Consider the following 24,723-nt stretch of genomic DNA (forward strand, 5'->3'; position numbering starts at 1 on the left):
ATTCAACAAGACCCTAAAAGGGATAATAAAAGGTTTACTAGACAAGCTTAGGCGAAGATGGGACATCCTTTTACCCTGCCTTCTGTTTGCTTACAGAGAGGTCCCACAAAAGGGGGTTGGCTACAGCCCTTTCGAGCTTTTGTTTGGCCATCATGTAAGGGGACCCCTGTGTCTAGTAAGGGAAGGATGGGAGAGACCTCTTAGACAACCCAAACTGGATATAGTGGATTATGTACTTGGCCTCCGCTCCAGGATGGCAGAGTATATGAAGAAGGCTTCTAAAAACCGTGAGGCAAGCCAAGAACTACAAAAAGCTTGGCATGACCAAAAGGCTGTGCTGACTGTGTACCAGCCAGGGCAGAAAGTGTGGGTGTTGGAGCCAGTGGCCCCAGCAGCACTCCAAGACAAATGGTCTGGACCCTACAATATTGTTGAGAAAAAGGGAGATGTCACCTACTTGGTGGACCTTGGGACTCCCAGAAGCCCCCACATGGTGCTTCATGTCAACAGATTGAAGGCATATGTTGACAGGGCAGACATGGGCTTACTCATGGCTACAGATGAGGGGCAGGAGGAAGAGAGTGACCCTCTCCCAGACCTGTTGACGCAGAACCCTGATGATGGCTCAGTTGATGGTGTGGTCTTTTCTAACAGCCTCACTGATCATCAGCAACAGGACTGCAGACAAGTTCTGCAATCCTACAGACATATGTTCTCTCTGACCCCAAGTCAGACAAACTGGTGCACCCATGAGGTGGACACTGGTGACAGTCTGCCTGTGAAGAGTAAAATCCACAGGCAACCTGACCATGTCAGGGACTGCATAAAAGTTGAGGTACAAAAGATGTTGGAGCTGGGAGTCATTAAACCTTCAGAGAGCCCTTGGGCTAGTCCTGTAGTTCTTGTGGCAAAACCTCACACCCAAGATGGTAAGAGAGAGATGAGGTTTTGCGTGGATTACAGAGGTCTCAATGCTGTCACTAGGACAGATGCCCACCCAATACCTAGGGCAGATGAGCTCATTGACAGATTGGCAGCTGCCAAGTTTTTGAGTACATTTGACCTGACAGCAGGCTACTGGCAAATCAGACTAGCTGAGAATGCAAAGGCCAAAACTGCTTTCTCGACCCCAGGAGGACATTATCAATTTGTGGTAATGCCCTTTGGTTTGAAGAATGCACCTGCCACTTTCCAAAGGTTGGTGAATCAAGTCCTTACAGGTCTGGATGACTACTGTGCAGCTTATCTTGATGATATTGCTGTCTTTAGCTCCACCTGGGAGGATCACCTGGTCCACCTGGAGAATGTTTTAGAAGCCTGCAAAAGGCAGGCCTCACTATCAAGGCCACTAAGTGCCAGATAGGGCAGGGCAAGGTTGTATACCTGGGCCACCTAGTTGGTGGGGGTCAGGTTCAACCACTGGAGAGCAAGATCCAGACCATAAAGGAATGGACTCCTCCAACTACCCAGAGTCAGGTCAGAGCTTTCTTGGGCCTGACTGGGTACTACAGAAAGTTTAAGAACTATGGGTCCATTGTGACACCACTTAATGACTTGACCTCTAAGAAGATGCCAAAGAAATTTCAGTGGACAGTAAGCTGTCAAAAAGCATTTGATGACCTGAAGCAGGCCATGTGCAGTGCACCTATTCTGAAAAGTCCAGACTACTCCAAAGAGTTCATAGTCCAGACAGATGCTTCTGAGTTGGGTGTGGGAGCTGTTTTTTCACAACTGAATGTAGATGGTCAAGACCAGCCCATTGCTTTTATTAGTAGAAGGCTGACCCCTAGAGAGAAACGTTGGTCAGCTATTGAGAGGGAGGCCTTTGCTGTGGTTTGGGCCCTGAAGAAGCTAAGGCCATACTTGTTTGGCACTCACTTCAAGATTCAGACAGACCATAAGCCCCTCTTGTGGCTAAATCAGATGAAGGGTGAAAATCCCAAACTTCTTAGGTGGTCCATTTCCCTACAGGGGATGGACTTCACAGTGGTACATAGACCTGGGACTGACCATGCCAATGCAGATGGACTCTCCAGGTATTTCCACTTAGAACATGAAGACTCAACTGGTCAAGGTTAGTTTAATGTCCCTAACTTTGGGGGGGGGTTGTGTAGGAGAGTAGGGTCTGCTTTCTATGTTCACCCCCACTTTTTGCTTTTGCTTCACTGGTTTTCGACTTAGATGTGGCTGTGGGCCTGCCAATCAGACCCACAGCCCAACTCTTCTCTCTCTAAATTTATACTATGTACTTTAGGTGCATAACCCAATTGGTTAGGATCACCTTATTGGCCCCTGTATAGTGTACCTTAGGTACCCAGGGCATAGGTGTACCCTAGGCCTACCAGGGCCTGCAGCATGTATTGTGCCACCCCTGGCCTGGCCTTCCATTATGACACAACTGGCTGATCACTCAGCTGGGGCAAGGTCGTGTAATCACCCCTTGCCTAGGTGTAGTATTCCTATACCTACCTTGTATATAGACACATGTGTACCTATCAGCCACTCCTATGGCAGGCCTTAACAATCCTGAAGGCAGAGTGCTTGGTAACATGTGAGGTGGTGCTCTAGCATGAGCTGAGCCTGTCTGCAGCTTTCGGAACCATGTCCTTATAGCTATTCTACGATATAGCCTACCATATACTCTTAAAGTACCTTCTAATCTTAAACGGTTATGGTAACTATGGTTTGGCTCTATCAAAACATGTCGTGTAAGGTGTCTAACACTTTGGAATAATACCCCCATACCATTTCTGGCAATGAGAATATTATTCCTCCCTTCTAGAGGGAGAAGACCTGTTGAAACCTTCTTACCCGGTTAAAGTAACCAGAGCCCCAGCATCACAAAATGGATGCTGCTGCCACAGACACAAGTCTGACCTCCTGCTGCTGGGAGTCCTTCCAGCGAGGGAGGCTTGGACAGTAGGTTTCCTGCCTTGGGAGGTGCGAGCAGCACCCCAGACAGGACTTAGTGTATTGGGGCAGGGAGGGATGAAAGAAACTAGACACTGGCTGGGGCACACAAGGTGTCCCATGCATAGTCCAGTTCAAACCGGCGCTGGGGCACTCCAGACCCAGGTCTGGCGCGAAACTGAACAAAGGAAAGGGGGTGTAACCACTCCCCTTCCTGGTCCCACCCATAGGAGGGACCTTGCAGGTAGCCCAGCCCACTAGCCCAGTATATCAGTAGGTAGCTGAGCCCTGCTAAATTAGATTATCCTGAATCTGCAACTTGAACAGAAACTCTGGACCTTGGACCTTCGACATTAGACCTCAGGAAGAAGACTGAAGAATCTCCCTTGTGGCCAAGGAGTGACCACCCTGGGCAACCAGGTACCATCCAGCGACCGCTGCTTGCTTTGCGACTGATCCTACGAGGGACGACTGCAGAGACTGACCAGCGCCGAGACTTCCAGACACCTCTGACCCAGATCCACATCTCCAGCGAAGCTGAGACCCGTGGAGGCGACGAGGGACGTGGGACCGGCGACTTGGGAAACGTGGCTAGTAACTGACTAGCGCGACTTCTGAGGCTTCTTCGAGGCTGTGCTTGGGTCAGCTCCCCACACTTCACGTGTTCTGCGTGGGGCCCTTCTGCACCTGAGTTGCTCGACGTGTTGTCCGGTTGCTGGCCCATTGGCTAGTGACCTCTGCGACGACGAACCTTTGATTTCATCTTGCTGGTCCGGCTCCTCCAGACTGACACCTGCTCCTCTGTGAAAGAGAAGCACCCCAGACCTTCCTGGTCTGCACCAGAAGCAAGTCCTCCATTCTGCGTGGGTTCCGCTTGCCAAGGCTTGTTGGGTCCTAACTCGACATCGCCGACAGCAAGAGCCTTCGTGGGACAGCTCGCCTCCTGGTCCTGGTTGACCTCGACGTCTCCTGGTACCCGTGGCTGCTGCGACAAGCTTCACCTCTTCACCTGCATCTGCACGACATCGCCTGGTTCCTTCCTGGTTCCTTTCCGGCTCCTGGCTGGTGACCTAGACTCTGTCCCTTCTGCTTGGAGGTATCCTTCCTTCTTGATTCCATCCTTGGGATCCACCGGACACTCTTCACTGATTGCCTGTCAGCAACTTTCCTTCAGGCATCCATAGGAGTCAACGACGAAACCCGACGCAAGTTCACACCTATGCACCCGCAGCCCGTGGGCTAGGTAACTTGAGTACTCCGGTGCTCACAAGGGTATTGACTATCCTAGGGTTTAGTTTCCAAGTCTCGACCTCCTAGCTATTCCAGAAGTGTCCTAAAACTGTTAATTTCTAATAATTACTATTTCTATCGACTTTTACGCATTACGCGTGAGTGTTTCCACTCTGCACCTGAATCCCGTGGGCCTCCCACTTCCTAACCTTTGGTAGTATAGTGTAGCCCCAGCGATTCCCTAGGCCTATCCTGTGTTCGTGACAGTGGTTCTTATACCACTTACTTAGTATATGGTTTGCATGGCCCCTAGGGCCTAACTGTATTACTTACCTGTGTGACTTAATGTATGCTTAAATAAGACTGTGTTGTACTTACCTCAAATCTCATAAAGAGTGCTGAGGGTTTGACTAGAATAAATACATTCTATTTTTATATATATCTGTTGTGGTGTCCTTTCATTTGGTATTCAAGGGATTACAAATGGTATAACAGCTGGCTTCACATGCCATACAGAGTTTAGCCTAAGACTGCTCTTGTCCATGCTACCACTAGGATAGCTGGTCTATAAGGTTGACTTTACAACCAATCACCATAAGGGTTGTTTGGACTGATACAAGGTGTACACTAGAATTAGTGACATCATATATCAGGCCAACTTCTCACAGTAGGGATATCCCATCATCAGACCGGCTTCAAGGAGAGAGGATGTGGTCCGTTGGCTAGACTGCCGACTTTGGTGCTGGAAACCAGGGTTCGAGCCTCGGGGTTGCGTCCACATCCTGTGATTCTGGGCAAATCACTTAATCTCCCCATGCCTGAATATGTAATGTAAATACGGTGCTCATGTACAGCGCTCCAAGACCTTCGGGTCGAGTTTGCGCTATATAAAAGACTCCTGTCACAAGTTGATGTCGGTCACGGACCCGCACCTCGTGGGCCTCTGGTGCCAGGAGCGCGACCATGACCTGAAGTCGTGCTCCTGACTGTCCGGCCATGAGCCTGAAGACTTTGCGGGGGTGGTCCCAAAAGCTTCTGGAGGCCCGGTAGTCAGCTCTGCGCCTCTCGAGGTCCTGGTCGAGAGGGAGGTCACGGCACCGGTCGCGGAGTCGCCATCATCATTCCTCCTCAAAGTCTTCGTCATCGGTTAAGTCGAAGCACAAGAAGAAAGCGAAGAAGCACAGTCGCTCTTCGCCTTCTCCCCGGCCATTGGCCGACGAGACGCGGAACGTCGTCGTCCTTCGGCTCTGCCAGTGGAGCCTACTGGGACGGCTCCAAGCTTCCCTCCCTTCCCGGGAGCTGGAACGTCCCCTGTCCAGCTTTGTCCATTTTACGGAGCCCTCCACTCCATCTTTGGGCAGCCCGACTTCGCCGGCGTGCCTTCAGGCCCCCTGGACTTACTGACGTCCTTCTGGGTTTCTGGTGCAAGCCCAGCACATGGTCTCCTGTGGTTAGGATGATCGACAGGCACCGAGAGACCCGCTTTTTCTCTCCCAACACCCTACACCTGAGAGCTTGGTGGTCCAAGCCTCCTCTTCAAAAGGAAGCGCTTTCCCTACAGTTCCTCAAGATAAGGAATCCAAGAAGCTGGACCATTTTGGGAATGTGTTTTCTTCCGCCAGCTTAGGACTGCAGTCGGTGAACACCGCATGTCTCTTAGGCCGCTACACAGATTCTGGGTGGAACACGATGGCACAAGTGCTGCCACAGTGCCTGGAGGAGGCCGGGGCCATGCTCACCCGTGCTGTTACCGAGGGTCGAGACGCAGAGAAGTTCACCATCTGGTGTGGGCTGGACACAGACGACTCGCTGGGTAGGACTATTTCCACATATAGTAGCCCTGAGACGCTACGCCTGGCTGGGAACCTCTGGCTTCTCTGGGGATGTCCAATCTACCCTTTTGGACATGCCCTTTGATGGCTGTTTGGGGACAAGGAAGACAACTCGCTCGAGCGCTTCATGGACTCTAGAGCTACGGCCAGGTCCTTGGGCCCTGCAGCGACTTCTCGCCCCATGCAGTCTGACTTTCGCCCCCTTTCGTGGCAATGGAAGGGGAGCTGTTGAATTGAAGAAGTTAGCGCACACCAATTCAGAATAAACTATTATGACAATGAATATAAACTTCAACTTGTATGCGTGCCAACCAGACAGAGGTGGCCAACCCCTCAATTCTAGAACAAGGTATACCGTTTAGTATTCACTCGATTTCTGGTTGCACAGCGTGTGATACACTTCTTCACATAATCATAATAGAAAAATACACCCTTGAACAATGCGGAATCATTAATGGTTAAACACAAAACTTTGTTGATGTTAAACTTAAATTATAGCCTTTATTTGGCTCATTATGCTTCTTTGCATATCATAATCGCAAACACAATCTGTGGTGTACAATAACATAGACTACAAAATCATGAAGACACAATCATAATTGTAATACATCACTGTAAATAGCAAATCTCTATTCCGTAGCGTGCCCAATGCATTTCGAAACTAACACATCTCTTCTTCAGGGGCACTGTAGAAAAAATTCATAAAGGACCAGTTATAATCACTACAAGCATTTGCATATATACAACGTACAGGGGTGAATCGTACATCCTGCGTGATTAATGCACATAAACATGGCAACCAAAGCATGAAAACCGAAAAGTGAATTAAGTAGCGTGTCTAAAGAATTATCTAGCATGGAAAACATACCAGGAAAACACCACGTGTGTCTTGCTCAATCACACCACCAGTGAACCGCCAAATAAAAAAGAAGAACCCTTGTTCCACGACTTCAAGTGAAAACTCATGAATCATGAATGTGAACTCCTGCACCGCTTTATTGCAGACCAACCAAGTGAAACACCAATGCATGGAAATTGGTAGCTTACGTGCTGAACACCGAGGAGATCCAATGTTAAAGATATAAGCTCAATGATGCTATCTAAACTGAAAGGGAAATAAAGTGTAATTGTTCAAACCGATATAATTGAACAGGCGGAGGCCCCTATAATAAAAAAATTAATGAAATGCCCTACCTTTCTGAGCATGTACACAGAAGCGTGTCACTAAAGTCTCGATACCGCGTGTACACTGAAACTTCCAATGTCGTAAAGTCGCGTGGGGATGAACCCTGTTGTCAAAACCAGCAGAGTGCTAAATGAATCTGCAAGCACTTCGCAAGAAACAACTAAATACACAAAAAATAGACAGTCATTACCTGACCTCGTGGATAGGCTGCCTGGATGGAAGCGTGATCCTACGGCAATAAAACAGCCTCCAAAAGTGATGTTAAAACCGGGATGGAGGAATACCCCAGAGTCTTGTTTTCACAATAGATCGAGAAACGGAATTCACTGAAAGGAAAGACGAGGGTGGTCGTTAAAGACATCAGTAAATGTGCTGGGCTCAAAAATGTTATGGCTACTGAGTCCTAAGGGCTCACCTTTCTGAAGCTGATGGGGAATCCCACGCTGTCTACCATGGACTCAATATTTTGTGACAAACCGGAAGACCAAAAGATCTGTCTCAAATGAAGGAATCTCATAGACCTAGAAAGCGGACTCGACGCAATCCTTGCGGGGGGCGCCATTATAGAATGATCAAAATACTAAACTCTGATGGAAGCCCTGAACTGCGATGCAGTAGCTGGAAAACATTCTTGCCAATACCTCTAATCCAGAAAACACATACCTATGGCTTGATTAAATCAACAGTGTATGCGCTCCTAATCAGTGTGCAAATAATGACCTGAATTGAAAAACTTAGCATATTGGTGAAGTGCATGACGATGGCTGTAATGAACCACTCACCCTATACTGGAAAACGATAAGTCCACAAGTGGTGTCATGCTGGTTCCTAGGACTATTAACAAAAGGCAATGATTGAAACGCTCATGCAACTCAGACCGAACTGCAACAAGATATGTAAAAAAGATGCTTGGAAGTAAAGAAACTGAAATAAAGACCAGAAGAGAAGGACCAGTGAACCAGACAACAAAAAGTGGAGATGAAAACAATGTATTTGCCATGAGTGTGTACATCGTACAATATCTACTATATCACAAGCAAGCCCAGAATGACGTGTACCATTCAGTTTGTCTAGAAATAAAACCTAGACATCATGATGTACGTGATGACAGGATACCTCATAGAAAACAAGACACATATATATGTAAATGCTTGTAGTTATTATAACTGGTCCTTTATTCATTTTTTCTACAGTGGCCCCTGAAGAAGGGATGAGATAATCCCGAAATGCATTGGGCACGCTATGAAATGGAGATTTGTTATTTACATTGATGTATTACAATAATGATTGTGTCTTCATGATTGTTATTCTAAACCACAGATTGTGTTTGCGATTGATATGCAAAGAAGCATAATGAGCCAAATAAAGGCTATAATTTAAGTTTACATCAACAAATGTTTGTGTTTAACCATTTATGATTCTGCATTGTTCAAGAGTGTATTTGTCTGTTATGATTATGTGAAGAAGTGTTTCACACGCTGTGCAACCAGTAATTGAGTGAATAGTCACCCTTATACCTTGGTCACGGAAGGATCACGTCCCACTAAGGGCAACAGGGCCGCACAAGCCACCCAGTCTCTGCGTGGCCAGGGACGTGGATCGAGCGTCATGGGTCCGAGGGCGGGCCAGTCCATCAAAGCCCCCTTTGCAGCTGCCTCCAAACCTTCATAGTCCGACCTTTCAGGGCCACCAGTTGCCAGTGGGCAGCAGGATCCGCCATCACCTCCCCCACTGGTACAACATCCCGTCAGACAGGTGGGTTTTGCAGATAGTCCGAAGGGGCTACTCCCTCCCCTTCGAGACTACCCCTTCCTACATGCCACCAACACTCGATCACATGTCAGAGGATCACTTGGCCCTTCTCCGTCAGGAAGATACGGCTCTCTTGGCCAAAGGAGCTATTGAGCGAGTCCCTGTGCAAGAAGTTGGTCGTAGTTGTTGTTCCCAATATTTCCTGGTACCCAAGAAGAACAAAGGCCTGCGTCCTATCTTGGATCACAGGGATGTCAACCGATTCCTCCGGAAGGAGAAGTTCAAAATGTTGACATTAGCTCAGGTCCTGTCTGCCCTTGACACTGGAGATTAGATGGTAGCATTGGATTTGCAGGGCGCTTACTTCCACATCCCCGTCCTGCCAGCCCACAGGCGTTACCTACGGTTCATGGTAGGCCACAAGCATGTTCAGTTTACCGTGCTCCCCTTTGGCCTTAACAGCACCCCTCGGGTGTTTACGAAAGTGATGGCGGTGGTCGCAGCTCATCTGCGCAGATCAGGTGTTCCAGTCTTCCACTATCTTAACGACTGGCTGTTGAAGGCGAGCACGCCCCTGGCTGTCTTCTGCCACCTCCAGACTACGGCTGACCTCCTGCACTCGCTGGGGTGCACTATCAACGTGCCGAAGTCACACCTGATTTCCTCTCAGAAGCTCCTTTTCTTCAGAGCAGTTATGGATACAGCGCAGTTTTGGACTTATCCTCCCGAGCAGAGAGTCCGGGATATTCGGGCTATGATACCAATGTTTCAGCCTCTATCCTGGATTTCGGTGAGAATGACCGACCCTGAGGTTGCTGGGCCTCATGGCCTCTTGCATCCTGCAGGTGGATCATACCAGGGGGCATATGCGGGCTCTGCAGTGGGCGCAGCATCAGGGGAATCTTTCCGATTGCGTCCAGATCTCTGAGGGCACTGCACTCCAGTTGAAGTGGTGGCTAACTGACCAGGATTGGGTCAATGACAGATCCCTCTCCCTTCCCCAACCAGAGTTCACAATGGTGACAGATGCGTCACTCCTGGGATGGGGCGGGCACATGGGAGAGGCGGAGATCAGAAGCCTCTGGTCTCCGGCGGAGTCCGGGCTCCACATCAACCTTCTCGAGCTCCGGGCTATTCGTCTTGCACTGAGGGAATTTCTTCCTTCTGTCAAAGGAAGGGTAGTGCAGGTTTTCAGACAACACCACCGCCATGTGGCACTGCAACAAACAGGGGGGGAGATCGTGGACCCTATGTCAGGAGGCTCTTTGCCTTTGGACATGGCTGGAACATCAGGGCATGTCCCTGGTGGTAAAACACCTGTCGGGTTCTCTGAACGCCAGGGCGGACGAACTCAGCAGCCAGTGCATGATGGATCACAAATGGCGTCTTCATATCGGAGGTGGTGTAAGGTCTCTTTCAGCAGTGGGGAGAGCCTTGGTTGGATCTGTTCGCCACTGAAGATAACGGGCAATGTCAGCCATTCTACATGTTGTATTTTCCAAGGCAGCACTTGCTCAGCAACGCTTTTCGTCGCGAGTGGCATTGCGGTCTTCTATACGCCTTTCTGCCTATACCACTTCTGCCCAGAGTGCTGAAGATCAAGCGCGACCGGGCCCAAGTCATTCTTGTGGTTCTGGAGTGGGCACGGAGAGTCTGGTATCTCGAGTTCTTGAACATGGCCATAGAACCTCTTATCAGACTGCCTCTTCAGGAGGATCTTCTGTCGCAGCAGCAGGGGACGGTCCTCCACCCAAACCTGTCCATCCTCTACCTCCTTGCGTGGATATTGAGAGGCGACAGTTGACCGCTTTTGACCTTTCTCCCAAAGTCTATAATGTCATCTTGGCAGCCAGGCGTCCCTCCACTAAAACGGTATAAGCCTGTAGATGGAATAAATTTGTGGCATGGTGCACAGCAAAGGCTGTGGATCCACTTTCTGCCTCTCTTTCAGAGGTTCTCCTCTTCATTCAATCTTTGGCCCAGCTTGTCTGTGCTCTGGGCACCCTTAAAGGCCATCTTTTGGCCTTTTCGGCCTTTCTTCACCTTCCTGATCAGCCTTCTCTTTTCAAGTCCCCTATTGTAAATAGGTTTCTTAAGATTATTCACCTATTGCCTCGTATTCCTTTCGGTATGCCCCAGTGGGACTTGAATCTGGTTTTAACTTTCCTTATGTGTGCTCCCTTCGAGCCACTACATAATTGCCCTCTCACTCTTGACTTTAAAGACTGCTTTTCTGATTGCCATCACCTGCTCGCAGGGTGAGTGAGCTTCAGGCTCTATCTTCTAAACTTCCTTTATCCAGTATCGGGGTATCTTTCATATATTCACATGCCTGAATCATTCTCCGTCGTCAAGATGGGAGCCCCATGGTAGTGCCATAAGTAATAGACTAAAAGAGGCCAAAGGCTATACCTTAGTAGCCTATCTATGTCCTTATAGGAAAAAAGGACCAAAAGTCAGCTCCAACCAATCCGCTACCAGCACCCTCTAGAACACTCCCAGCAGAGGCCAGTTCTCCTCAGATTTTCACCGCATGTGTGTAAGGGAGTCTCCCTGAGTGCTACTCTGTTTTTTCCTCTTCATGAAGAGCAAATATGTCTGACAAAAAAGGCCTCTTCCTCTCCTGCAGGACCTGTGGGAAGAAGAGGGTCCATGTAGATGATCTACATAAAGATAGTCTTTATTGCCTCTACCCCAAACATGAGGCTAAAGACTGTAAAATCTGCCGTACCTTTCCTAGCAAGGCTCTCCGGGATAGAGAGGCAAGATTACTTTTATGGCTCAAGTCTTCTAAATAACGACCTCCTTCTTCGGCTGAGGAAGAAGACCGAGCTTTCACATCTAGTAAGAGGGCTAGATCTCAAGAAAGCTCCTCAGGTGAGGGAAGGGAACATATTAAAACTTCCCAGGATAAGCCTGTTCATAAAGTGGATTTCTAAACATTCCTTTGAGCCAACGCTGTCTCCGCCCTCTACATCGCTTACAGAGCGTCCAAGATCGCCTTCTACAGACTCTGTAAGTAAAAAACACTTCAAAAAATCTGTGTCGACGACGACTGTTCCTTCGTCGTCAACGATGTGTTACGTCGTCGACGCCATCGTTGACGGCAACTGTTATGACGACTGCTATTTCCTCTCCTATCTTGTGTACAAGAATCACTATTACGGCGAGGCCATCGTCCTGCAATAAATACTTAGTTCTGCACCGTCGGCGCTCCCATCGACAAGTTTCCCAGCTCGAGACATTTCAAAGTCCTTTTCAACAACAGCCTTTTCAGGACTATAGTAAAGTGTCTCCTCTATTGCCCACCTTTTAGAGGGTGTCGTGGAGGAGGAGGATTAGGATGATGAGGGTCCTTACTGTGTAGCTCACAGTCCATCTGAGCTCAATGTAAAATGCCAAGACGATGACGATGGTTACTAGGAGGAACATTATTATCATGAACAATTTATGGCTCCACGTCATGCCTATCAGTTCCATCACAGACAGGAACCACGCCATAGAGAGATGGCTCATTTTCCTCCAGCACTTATTCAGGATCTGCAGGCTATGTTGGCTGATTACCATCAAAGATTTCCTCCTCAGCAAGTTCCGACAGAGACCCCACTTCCTCAAGTAGCGGTTCCTGCTCCTGTACCAGAGCCTACTATACCTAGTACACCAGCTCATGCCCCGGGTTCACCTGACACTGGACACCAGGACGTTTCCTCCTCGGATGAAGAAGTTGAGGAAGGTGAACTGCCTGATCAGGCAATTGCTCCGGATCCCTGGGATGATTATATAATCCCGACACAATCTCCTCCTCCACACTTACCCTCCGATTCTCCTCCTGAAGACATCGGAAGATTTCATAATTTGATGCAGAGGGCAGCCACTAGGTTCCAACTACCTATCACTGTCAAGCAAACAGACTGTTTTTTACATGATTTTAAAGAGGACACTAGAGAGGTCATACGCTCTATTCCTAGTATTGATTACATCTGGCAGGAGGGTGTAAAAAATCATGAAGACGCCAGCATCCATGCCAGCGGTGCTACCTCGTGTGGAGAAAAAAAATATCACGCTCCAGAGGACAATCCATCTTGTCTTGTAGGACACCCGAGACCAGATTTGGTCATATCTCAGGCCGCACAGAGGCATTTAAAGAACCACGCAACACCTATTACCACTCCTCCAGACAGAGAGGGATGTCCTATGGACCTTATGGGGAAGAAATTCTCTTCTATGGCAGCGGCAACAATTAGAGCTGCTAAGGCTTTACCAATCATTAGCCGCTATGACTGTCAAATGTGGTCCGATATGGCAGGATTGATAGATCTCATCCCGAAGGAACAAAGACAGGAGGCCCGGAAGATCTTATTAGAGGATGAATGAGCTGCCTCCGAGACAATTGATTGTGCGTTAGACATCGCCAACACAAGCTTTCGGCAATTGGCTGGAGCAGCAGTTCTTCGACGCTAGGGGTGGCTTAAAGTTACTACCTTCAGACCTGAGGTCCAGACTAAGATCCTGGCCATGGCGTACGATGGGGACTCACTTTTCGTAAAACATATCGATGAGGCTCTTTTAGCAATAAAGAATGACACGGACACTGCAAAGTCTCTGGGCGCTCTGCAATATAGACGTCTGCCTTTCACGAGAGCCAGAGGGTGAGGATCCACAACATATCGAGCCGGCTATCAGTCAAATCAACAGTATCGACAATACCAGCCTCAATATCGCCAGTCTTACAACCAGTCTTCGTACCATCGGTCATCGATGGCTGGTTTCTCTCGCCAGGGCAGCCGTAAGCGAACACAGCAACAAGGCCGAGTCTCTGCCAGAAAGCAATGAGCTTGTCAGGGTGCCAGTCAAAATTCCCTCCCTACCAGTGGGTGTGAATTTCTGCTTATGCCTAGCGGTGGCACGAGATCACTTCAGACCGCTGGGTGCTGGACCTAGTCACCAAGGGTCACACACTGGAATTTGTCCAGAAACCACCTACTACTTCGCCCAGTGGTCCCCCTCCCCCTCATCTTCACTTATTGTGCAAAGAAGTCTTGATCATGCTCCTCAAGGAAGCGATAGAAGAAGTACCATCCACACAGGAAGGAACAGGTTTCTAGTCCCATTTCTTCCTAATCAGAAAGAAGTCATGAGAATGGCGACCGATTCTGGACCTCCACAAACTCAACAAGTTTCTCAAAAAACATTCACTCCGGATGGTAACGCTTTCCGATATTCTGGGATGCTTAAGCGAAGGAGATTTCATGACTTCTCTGGACATGGAAGACGCATACTTTCATATCCCTTTTCATCCCTAGCACCGAAAATATCTACGGTTCACAGTGGCTGGCACCCACTATCAATTCAAGGTGCTCCCGTTTGGCCTAAAATCAGCCGAACAATATCCGCAACGCTTTCCCAAGAAGCGCAGGAAGTTTGAGAATGGACAACGTTCCACGGAATATCCTTGAAGGCCTAGCATGTCAAGGGTCTGCACAAAATCTTTCTGACATGGGGCAAACCAGCTCTGTATCTGTTTGCATCGCAGGAGAACAAGAAATGCCAATATTATGCCAGCAGGTTCTCTCAACCGTGGTCAAGGGGGAATGCCCTTTCAATGAGATGGTCCGAGCTTTATGCCTATGCTTTTCCCCCCATTCCATTAACCCCCAGGGTGCTCAGCAAGATGAAACTGGAGGGCTGCCACCTAATTCTGATTGCGCCCCATTGGCCCAGACAGTATTGTTCCAGGAGCTTCTTCTGTTGTCACAAACAGACCCATTTGCCTTCATCCAACAACAACAATGTTATCCGGATCCACAGTCCCTGCGCTTGCACGCATGGCTCCTGAATTCCTAGAGTTCAGACCTCAATATTTCACAGGACTGTTGAGACATACTGTCTAAATCCTGTGCTGACAGCACTGTCAAAACATATCATCTAAAATGGAAAAGATTCTATAGTTGGTGTGAAACCAATGGAGTTCATCCTGTTCAAGCCCCTGCAGAACAGATTTTACCTTACTTGCTCTCAGTGGCCAAGTCTGGCCTCACTTTTTCGTCAGTCAAGGTTCACCTGGCTGCTCTTTCTAGGTCCTGGAAATCTCCTCAGCTTCCTTCTTTATGTTCATCTTCTCTTATAAAACAGTTCAAGAGAGGGCTTTTTCACGCTTTACCTCCTGAGCATTCACCTCCTTAAGAGTGGGAACTCAATGTGGTTCTAGCAGAACTGATGAGACAACCATTTGAACCGGTCCATAAAGCAGAGCTTAAATTCCTTACATGGAAGGTAATCCTCTTGCTGGCTCTTACTTCCGCAAGAAGAGTTAGTGAGATTCAGGCTTTTACGATCAAAAAACCCTTCTTATGCTTTACACAGGATTACGTATTTCTTTGAACAAATCCCAAGTTCATTCCGAAGGTACTGACGCAATTTCACTTGAATGAACAAGTAATGCTGCAAACTTTCTTTCCGAATCCATCCAGCCCAGCTGAAAGGGCTTGACATTCATTGGATGTAAAAAGGTGTTTGAAATTTTATCTTCAAAAGAGATCAGAAAGACTGATCAACTGTTAGTGGCCTACGGTCAAGGAAAATATGGAACCGCAGTAACAAATGCCACAATAGCTAGATGGGTCGCATCTGCCATTCAATTCTGCCACTTAAAAGCCAATAAACCTCTCACAATGAAGGCTAAAGCACACCACCAGAATTGTTGCTACATGTACAGCTTTGTTTGCTGGGGTTACACTGAACAAAATATGTTGTGCTGCGACATGGAAGAATGTCCGCACATTCACAAGACACTGCTGCCTCCAATCTGCACAAAAGGAGGATGCAGCGGTTGGACAAGCTGTGTTATGCCATCTCTTTCACTAAGGTCAGATTCTTTACAGTTCTTAAAGGCTTGTCTCCTATTAGCTTGCTTTCTTTCTTTACTGTTATATTGGTTACAGTATTCATGCTCCTATGTTTCACAATTTGTACGTTACTATGCTTGAATTTACATATATTCTCATACTTGTATCTGCTGTATCTTTTATTATGATTATTGCTTTTAATGATTTGTCATTACAATATTTCAAGGATATGGATGTCTATTGGGAGTTTACAAATACATGTCTCCCATCCATCCGCTAACGACAGTACAATTAGGGTACTGCTTGCTACTCTGATTCAGGCAAGTGAATCTATGAAAGATACCCCAATACTGGATAAGAAAACAAGTTATTCACCTGTAACTACAGTTATCCAGTATTGGTATCTTTAATAGATTCACATGCACCTCGTCCCCCCCCCCCCCCCCCCCTTACTTACTTCCCACTTGTGCTTGGAAAATCTGATGAGAACTGGCCTCTGCTGGGAGTGTTCTAGAGGGTGTTGGAGCTGACTTTTGGTCCTTTTTCCTATAAGGACATAGATAGGCTACTAAGGTATAGCCTATGGCCTCTTTAAGTCTATTTATTACGTATGGCACTACTTTTGTATTTTACCGTGGGGCTCCCATCTCGATGACGGGGAATGATTCAGGCATGTGAATCTATGTAAGATACCAAAACTGGATAACTGTAGTTACAGTTAAGTACCTTGTTTTCTTCCTTGCTGTCCATCCAGACAAGGTTGTCCTTCGAACTAGGTCTTCTTTTCTTCCCTAAGTGGTTACCTCTTTCCACATAGGACAGACCATCATGTTACCCACATTCTTCCCACCCTCGCATCCTTCCAAGGAGGAGTTAAGACTCGATCCAAAACATGCGTTATCATTTTATCTGGAACGCACAAAACAATTCCGGGTGGATGATCAACTCTTTGTTGGCTATGTGGGCGCCGAGGTAGGTCAGGCAGTGCAAAAATGGACCATCTCTCGACGGGCTGTCCTTTGCATTAAGATCTGTTACTCCTTGGCGAAAACGGAGCCTCAAGTAGGGCTGCGTGTCCATTCCACTAGGGTGACAGCAGCCACTACTGGTTTGGGACGTGGAGTCGTCATCCGTGACATGTGCCAAGCAGCCACGTGGGCATCACTGTACACGTTCACTAACCATTACTGGATAGTCAAGTCCGGAGAGACTCCTTCTTGGGCCGTTCAGTTCTCCAGAACTTCAGGTGTGAACTTAGTTCGCAGACCCACCTCCGGGGGTTGGTATTGCTGGGGTATCTATTCTAAGGTGAGAAATCGATAACTAAAAGTCTCTATCAGATAAACAAGTTACATACCTTCGGTAACGATATATCTGTAAGAGACATTTTTAGTTATAGATTCGTTACCGCCCCACCCATCCTCCCCGTTCTGCGAACTGACTTCTAGAGCAATGTACTGCCTTTCAGGGCCCAAGTTATGTGCACCAGTGGTCAGTGTCTTGCATGGCTCTGCGCTTCTGGGGTGGAATGACGTGTAAAGAACTGATGTCAGCGGTCAGGGTGTGGCGTCTAATTAGACACCGCAACGTCATTCCGGCGACTATGATGCCAACGACGGACAAGGAATCGACCAACGCCACCTACCGACGCGCAGGGGTACTGCTAAAGAACAAATCTCTGAATCCAGTCTGACGCCTGGGGTTAAGTCTAAGGTAAGGAATCTGTAACTAATATGTCTCTTACAGATATATTGTTACCGAAGGTAAGTAACTAGTTCTTTAAATCCATGTTTTCCCCAAGATCATTTTGATCCATTAATTTTATGCTTCCCGTACTTCTAAATAGACAAATATTTATTGTTTTAAAACTTGGATTTTAAATCGTGATCCTGCTTTGTGTGCTGCGGAGGTACTGTCTGTTACTGAGGAAGAGTTTTGGTGCTTTACAAATCGTTTAGTAGGTAAATGAGAGAGGTAGGAAAGCACATCTTTGTCTTATAGCCATTAAAGGCCTTGGGCCTCATTTCATTGTATTATAGGCTCTCAAATGGCAAGTGATCTTTAATACACTCAGGTAAATTAATGCCTGCAATGTTTTGGGTACTCCTACAGATAGATGTAGCTCTGTTGGCGACCTCATGTTACCAATAGTGTCCTGTTAGAGGTCATCCAGTAATCTGACCTCCATGCGCATTTTTGTCACACATGTTTGGTAATTAAGAGCTAAGTATCAGTTTTACTAATTTATTTTTTTATGATTAAAGTTGATGTCGTTTGCTTCAACTGTTAATAAAATTGCACTGTACTTTAACATTTGAAAATGTTCTTTCTCCTTTCTCAGATATATTAAATCTGTGATAAATGTGATACTTTGAATTTGAAAGCAAGTCGATTTGATTTCACAAAATTTTCAGTGTTATTAAAAATGTGTATGTGCATCTTTTTCTGTTTTTTTTTAAATACAGTTATGGATGTGCAGGCCTTTGAAAGGTTGCTTGGACCCTGTATGGACATTATGAAAAGGAATATTTCTCATTACGAGGAGCAGCTGGTGTCATTGTTTGGTTCCAGCTTGGACATAAAGGATCCAGAGAATTAAGGCACCCCATACCTCAGTGCCTTCCTAGTAAAAGACAGAGAAGAGCCTCTTATCTGCATCACAACACACAAGGAAAATGGGCACTACGGAACAGTTACTACTACCGTCTTTATGGGCATTTTGCAAAAAGAAAAGTCTCAGCACAGGATGGTAGGGCTTCAACCTGTGCCTCCACTTTGCTGCTGAACTCACATTATTAGACCTAATAGTATTTATAAAATAAGAGGGGCATGGACCTTTCTTTCACTCGCCTGGTTCAAATGGCATGTCACTCTAACCATTTAAGTGCCTGATACAAAGCCCAAAGTATTACAAAATAGTAACTAACCCCAAGATGTTTTCAACAAACTTTTACATCGACAGAAATGTTTTCTATAATAGACTGTTCATAATATTGTAAGTACAATTCCTACGTTTCTGTGCCGAAGTGACAAAGGTTTGAATGTTGAGCTGTACGATATATGTTGTTTAATAAGAACTGCAGTTAGCCAGCGTAAAAAAAAAAAGAAAAGGCTCACTTAAGGATAAATTATAATGAAAACACTATTTTAATAATAAGTGTTGTAATGGTACTTTCGATGAATGGTTATAGTCTGAATAGGAGGAGGGGTATATTTCTCTATAAATGTTGAAGTTTAATTCACGCTAACAAGTGGCCTTTTTTGGCTTTTATACAAATGTTGTCCCATTGCCTAAGTCGTCTTCTAGCACACATGTCCAGAAGGCAATCTTCAGTTTTGTATAATAATTAGTTTACTTCATATCTGTATCTGTTTTATTCAGATTTTCTGTCACTAAAGAAATATATTCCTCCTTCTTACAATTATCCTTTAGTGCTCGCTCCATTTCTCCCTGCAATTGATTATTTTTAAAACATTTTTAAAGAAAGCAAACTATTTTGTAATTTTAAGAAATGTCTATTGCAGGTTGCCCTCCTTTTTTTCTTTTTCATGCCTTGTCAACTATATTTTCAAATCTAAAGATTACAAATGTTGGCAACATTTTGCTTTTCATTGATGTGCTTTAGAATAATTTACAGTTATGACATCTTTCGGCCTATTTTTCACTCACTATTGTCACATCAATGTGTATTAGGCATTATAGTTCACCGTATGGTAGTCAACGTATTTAAGCACTGGAAAGTCTGATTATCTATTTTGATACATAGTTGACTTACAGTATTGCCCCAAATATGATACTGAAACATTACTAACAGGGCAAAATGACCCAGAAATATATATAACTAGAATAATTCCTAGAAGTGATTTGGTCTGTGCACAAAAAATTGTGTGTTTCCATCCTCCCACCTCATGAGAAATCTTGCCTTTTACTAATGTATCTGGGTCCGTGAGAGGAATCATTTGTTGATTCCAGTAATAAATAGTAACAGTATATATACTTTTTTCTCAAGTTAAAGGAATCAGGTTGTGGTATGCTGGTGTAGCACTTCTGAACTGTTGTTGGATTCCCAACTTTTTTGTGGCTATTCAGTGACAACTATGCCACGTGACTGATTTTATCCGTTTCAAACAGCATAATTTGTCGTCCTTATTTATATGTCTTGTTAAAACTACTACTTTAGAATTAATGTTTGCTCCAAGGCATTCCATTTTTCACTTGTTTTTGTCTGATCTATTCTTTTTGAGGAGATTTGGATCCGTTGCACAAGAAAGATTTAGGCTTCTCAGCTCTATTCGATGCGCAGTGCTTTCTTTGATAGTCACAGCTACTTGCTGTGATGGATCTTCCATTGTCAATCAGGCTTTTCCCACTCTCTCTGCTGCACTTTTCTGCCTAAAGCTGATACCAGGAGTTTCCCAGAGCCCTTCGAAAATCATCATGAATATCCTGGGTCCAGTTTCCATCATTTTCTGTCTCAAGGTTTTCTCTTAATTACAATGTTTTTCTCCTAAAGGTCCCATATTTGAACAAAGCATGACGCAAGAGACCTTCTGGAGCTACAAGTGGAATTTGGGGGCATTTATAAAGGTCCCATTAACAAATAAGAATACCTTACTCTTTTCCCCAGCTATCAACAGGGCAGAAACCTGAATTACTTTTGCCATATTGTAAATATTTGTATGCAAAACGTTTATGGCTTGTACTGTTAGTCCTGTCTTTAGATTAGTTTTCCAGCCAGTGCAAACTGAACACACAATGCTATGTACATTTCCTGAGTGACAAAAGGGATCCAAGAGACTGACATTGCCAATGATTTTTACTTTTCTTTGATTGAATATTAAAACATTACTTTTAAAGTCTAGTTTATGTTGTGCTCCCAATTAGTTCTGAAAAGTGATTGTACAGGGTCCATTCACTCATAATGTGAATAGTGTTCCTGCTGCTTGAGTAATTAAGATTTTCCCAGGAGAGAGAATTGTAGAGATTGAAAACATATCTGGTTTTCCAGGAGTTCGCAATTGTTTTGCCGTCCTGTGTTCTCTGAGCGCACAAGCTGCTGAAATCTGCTTTGTGCTCTCAAGATTTTAAATCGTTTGTAGCCACCAAGGCTTCCTAACTCTACAGTAAATTATCACTGCACTGTCTTCTGTTGTATTATGAAATCTGTTTAGTGATTGTGAGCTTAAGAATACAGGAATACTAGAAAAGTGCCATTGTGTATTTTGACGAAAGTACCCATTATTTACCTAATCGAAACATAATGTACAATGAAAACCTTCATTCACCTCCGGGAATTGAAGAGCCCGATCCCCCTCTTATCAAACACTTTCACTTATTCCTGAGCAGTCTCTAAAGCACACCGTCTCAACTAAAGCTCTCAAAATTTTTTCAGAATGGCAGTCACCCTACAGTCTTTTCATATCCCCATTCTCTGGTGCTGTTTATTGGCGTACATCTGTGTTTTTGTGCTGGTTTTACTTGCTGTGCTACTTTTCTTGTTATATTGTTAATTTGACTCCTACCTGCCTGTTATGCTGCAGTTTATCCAGGCGTTCATCAGTCCCACATGCAAGGTTGGGCTAGTACTTGACATTTGTCCTGTAAGCTACAGCTATACACTGAGCTTCTTCTTTGCAGACTATTTTTAATACATTTTTTCAGTTTCAAGGTGTTCTTTCCCTGTTGGCCTACTTTCGATCCAGGCTTAATGACATTGTTGTAATGTCCCTAGACATCTTCTGAGTTTTTAACCGAAGTCTGACATTTAGGAATAATAGTGCTGGGCAGCTTCTCTTAGTTTTCTATCTCCTTAGAGTGCAGTTTCAGTTTTCTGAAATCTTTTACGTTGCGTCATAAATATTCCGGTTATGACATCCAAATCCCACATTGTTTGCTAATTTTTCCAACCAATAAGAAGTGTTTTGCAAGTCTTGACACGCCGTTGTATGGTGGGCATATACAAGCACAAGAGTTTCTGAAGGCCTCTAATGAATTAGTTAAGCATATGTTTTTATTTTGCATATGTAGCATTGGCTTTCCAGCCACAAATGTATTGAGCTCTATATGTTGAATCATGTTTTTCTAAAGTAGAAAGCCTTTTTTTTTCCCTTGTTACCCGCAATTGACCCATTACATTGTAGTGTTTTTTTTCGTAAACATTTTTAGCTCTTTCTTTTCTCTTCCACATCTTGTTTAGAAAAACTAACAAATTTAATATCACCAAGTAGGTGAAAGGGTTTATAGATTTTATGTTGCTTTGACAGTTTAGGAACAATAATTCACCAGGGGCTGGGGAGGTGGTGGATTAGGAATTGTTTGAGACTTCACTTCACGCTGTGAACTCCCAATTATTTATTCTTATTTGGGGTCGGCAATAGCCTTTACCCTAGTATGTTTTCTCATGTTTGTGATCAAACTTACTTGAAACACTGAGAGAAGCACCGACTCCTATAAGTAACTCCAGAAAGCTGCAGTGATTGATGGCATACGTTTCGTATATTTTCTTTTCCGTTAGACTACAGACCCAGAACTATCATCCTATAATAACCGCCAAAGAAACAGAGGAAGTTCTCTTAATATTACTTCTGAACTTTCTCTTCACTGTTTTTGCAATTCCATCTCACCCTGAAAATCTGTTTCCCTGTATTGTTCCCATGGTCTCGCTGATGCTTTTTGGATGGGCATCTTAAGAGAACAGAATTAGAACAGGCTAGTGCTGTAACTCAACTACATGCAAGAAATATAGATCTTCTTTTTGTTCTGAATAAGCCCCTACAAAAAAAGAAAGTTATTCTATCTTGCCGGATCAGTTATGTTCCTCTCTTCCAAGGGTTTAAAGTCTATCCAGACAGAAAATCAACATTTTTTGCTTACCTCAGCAAGTGTCTCTTGGAAAGCTGTTTAGGAAGTTGCTATTTGAAATATACTGACTACTGACCCTTTGTTTCTGCTGATGTCAGAATCTAAAACTGCTTAGTTGCTTTCTAAACTAGATTGGGTTCTTAGGGAAGATAATCTGCTATAAAGAAATAAGTTGCCTGTACAGATTTTCTCCAGTTCTTGACATAGATTGCCAACTGTTAAAACTTTGGATACTACTTTTGTTCTCTGCTACGGAAGAATTTAGATCTAAAGATTATGTAACAAACCCTTTGGATATGGGTTTAGAATTTGTTTTGTATCTATATTATAACATCACCATTATGAAAGAAAGTTGGTAGTATGTGTCGAGAATTTCATATTGGAGAAAATGTGTTACAGGTAAGTAGTTGCTTCATGCCTGCTACAACTGCAAAGGTTGGTTTTTACATGTAAATGTCAGTATGAGATTAGTGGGAGGAGATGCTGAATGTTTGCTTCACTTTGCACCAACTTTCTATTCCTTCTCAACAAAAGATTTGATTTGTGCATATTTTATTGTACTAGCTAAAATAACACTTTTGGTTATCATTAGAAAAGCTGTGGTGTGTTCACCAGTGGGGTATATTCAAGTTTTATCTACTTTTACTGAAGTAGTATAATGATTGATCTCTTTATAATCCGTTCTGCATTAAACAGCACAGCCAAATTCCAGAAAAAATTGTATTCATGGTTTTAATGTTTTATTTGAAACTCCCAGCATTCCACGCCATCTGTCACAAGAAGCCAAGCATGCTTGTATTTCAGTAGGAGCTCATTACTTGATATTTAGTAAATTGTTCTGCTGTCCTGTCTCACGTGCTGTTTGGTAAAGGAAGGCCAGGTATGCTTGAAAAGCCTACATGTTGACACAAGCAGTAGTGGATGGGAGAGTGTGCCTTGACCATAACAGCTGATCTTACTTGAAGAAACACAATTTATTGGTGTCAAAATGCCATTACATCTTCGTACAACATAGTCCTTTCTCCATTCACTTATCTGTCAAAGGTAAGTTGGTTATTCATGTCCTATTAAGTATCGCACTTTTTGCTTTTTTGGTAAACTTATTTGTGAAGTTGTTTCTTTTTCTCAGTAAGTATTAGCATGGAGAGTTCCTCCTTCCACAAACAGGATTGCAAATTGCTTAATGATATTATGAACTGGGAGAGGTAAATATGAGAATTCAGCAGCAAAGTGGCTAAAGAGATTGTGTCTTCAAGAGACTTTTTGAAATATTTCCGACTTGGTTTGTGATTTTTGTGAAGTCAGAGGAGCCTTTAGGGGTTAATGGTGTCCTTACACATGATACTCGTTTTTCATCGGGCACACGTTTTACAATGCATTAAAACACACAAAATGGATACTGTTTGTTTAAAAGAGATGTGCGGTTTTGCTGAGTATTAAAAATGGAATGCCAGCTCTTTTCTTTCGCTTCAAGTTAGTTGTAATTGAATGTTTAATTTTTTACATATTTGTACATCCATTCGGACAAAATACCATTTTTTGTTTTCACTCCACTTAGTCTTTATTTGCTAGCAGATATGTTCCAAGTCCTACTGCATGTTTGACTTGAGGAGGCCTTCCTTTTGATTAAGTATTTTTACATCCTACAGGGCTAGATTCAAAAAGTGCAAGAGAACAGTCAGTACCACTAACCTCATGGAAAAGTTTATGTACATGTAGGCTTTGTAGTATCCCTGTTTCAAGCAAAATATGCACTATTTCTTTTTGTTTTGAATTTGTGTGCGATATTTCCTAAAGATGCTACCTCAAGCTTGAAAATGCTTTGTAGTTCATTTGGGTTGTTGCCTAATTCTTCAATACTGGAAATTCGTATGTTGCGTTCAGATATTTTGTTTAGTTCTTAAGCCTTCTGGTTCTCCTCTTGTGTACACTGGTAAACTATCTAATTTTCACTCGACAGCATTATCATTCACTGATCCTTCAACAGTTACAATATTGTACTGTACATGCATTATAGCTCCTGCACTTAAGCATGACCGTATTTTTTATTAATAAATGCAGACACAATGTACCCTACTTTGCACAATTGTGCATGTTTTTTGTTTA

The 24,723-nt window shown here is 44.5% G+C and overlaps 1 protein-coding gene across 1 annotated transcript in view; it reads left to right on the plus strand.

Moving 5' to 3' along the window:
* The window catches only part of PRKAR2A (protein kinase cAMP-dependent type II regulatory subunit alpha), an 826,119-nt gene extending 801,426 nt beyond the window's left edge, over positions 1-24,693 (plus strand). Inside the window, exon 11 of the mRNA XM_085624357.1 lies at positions 18,221-24,693. Coding sequence (XP_085480483.1) covers positions 18,221-18,354 — 134 coding nt within the window. The 3' untranslated portion in view covers positions 18,355-24,693. The remainder of the gene's footprint in view (positions 1-18,220) is intronic.
* The last annotated feature ends 30 nt before the right edge of the window (positions 24,694-24,723 follow it).

The sequence above is a fragment of the Triturus cristatus genome, chromosome 9, assembly GCF_964204655.1.
Source record: "Triturus cristatus chromosome 9, aTriCri1.1, whole genome shotgun sequence".
In the NCBI taxonomy this organism is placed as follows: domain Eukaryota; kingdom Metazoa; phylum Chordata; class Amphibia; order Caudata; family Salamandridae; genus Triturus; species Triturus cristatus.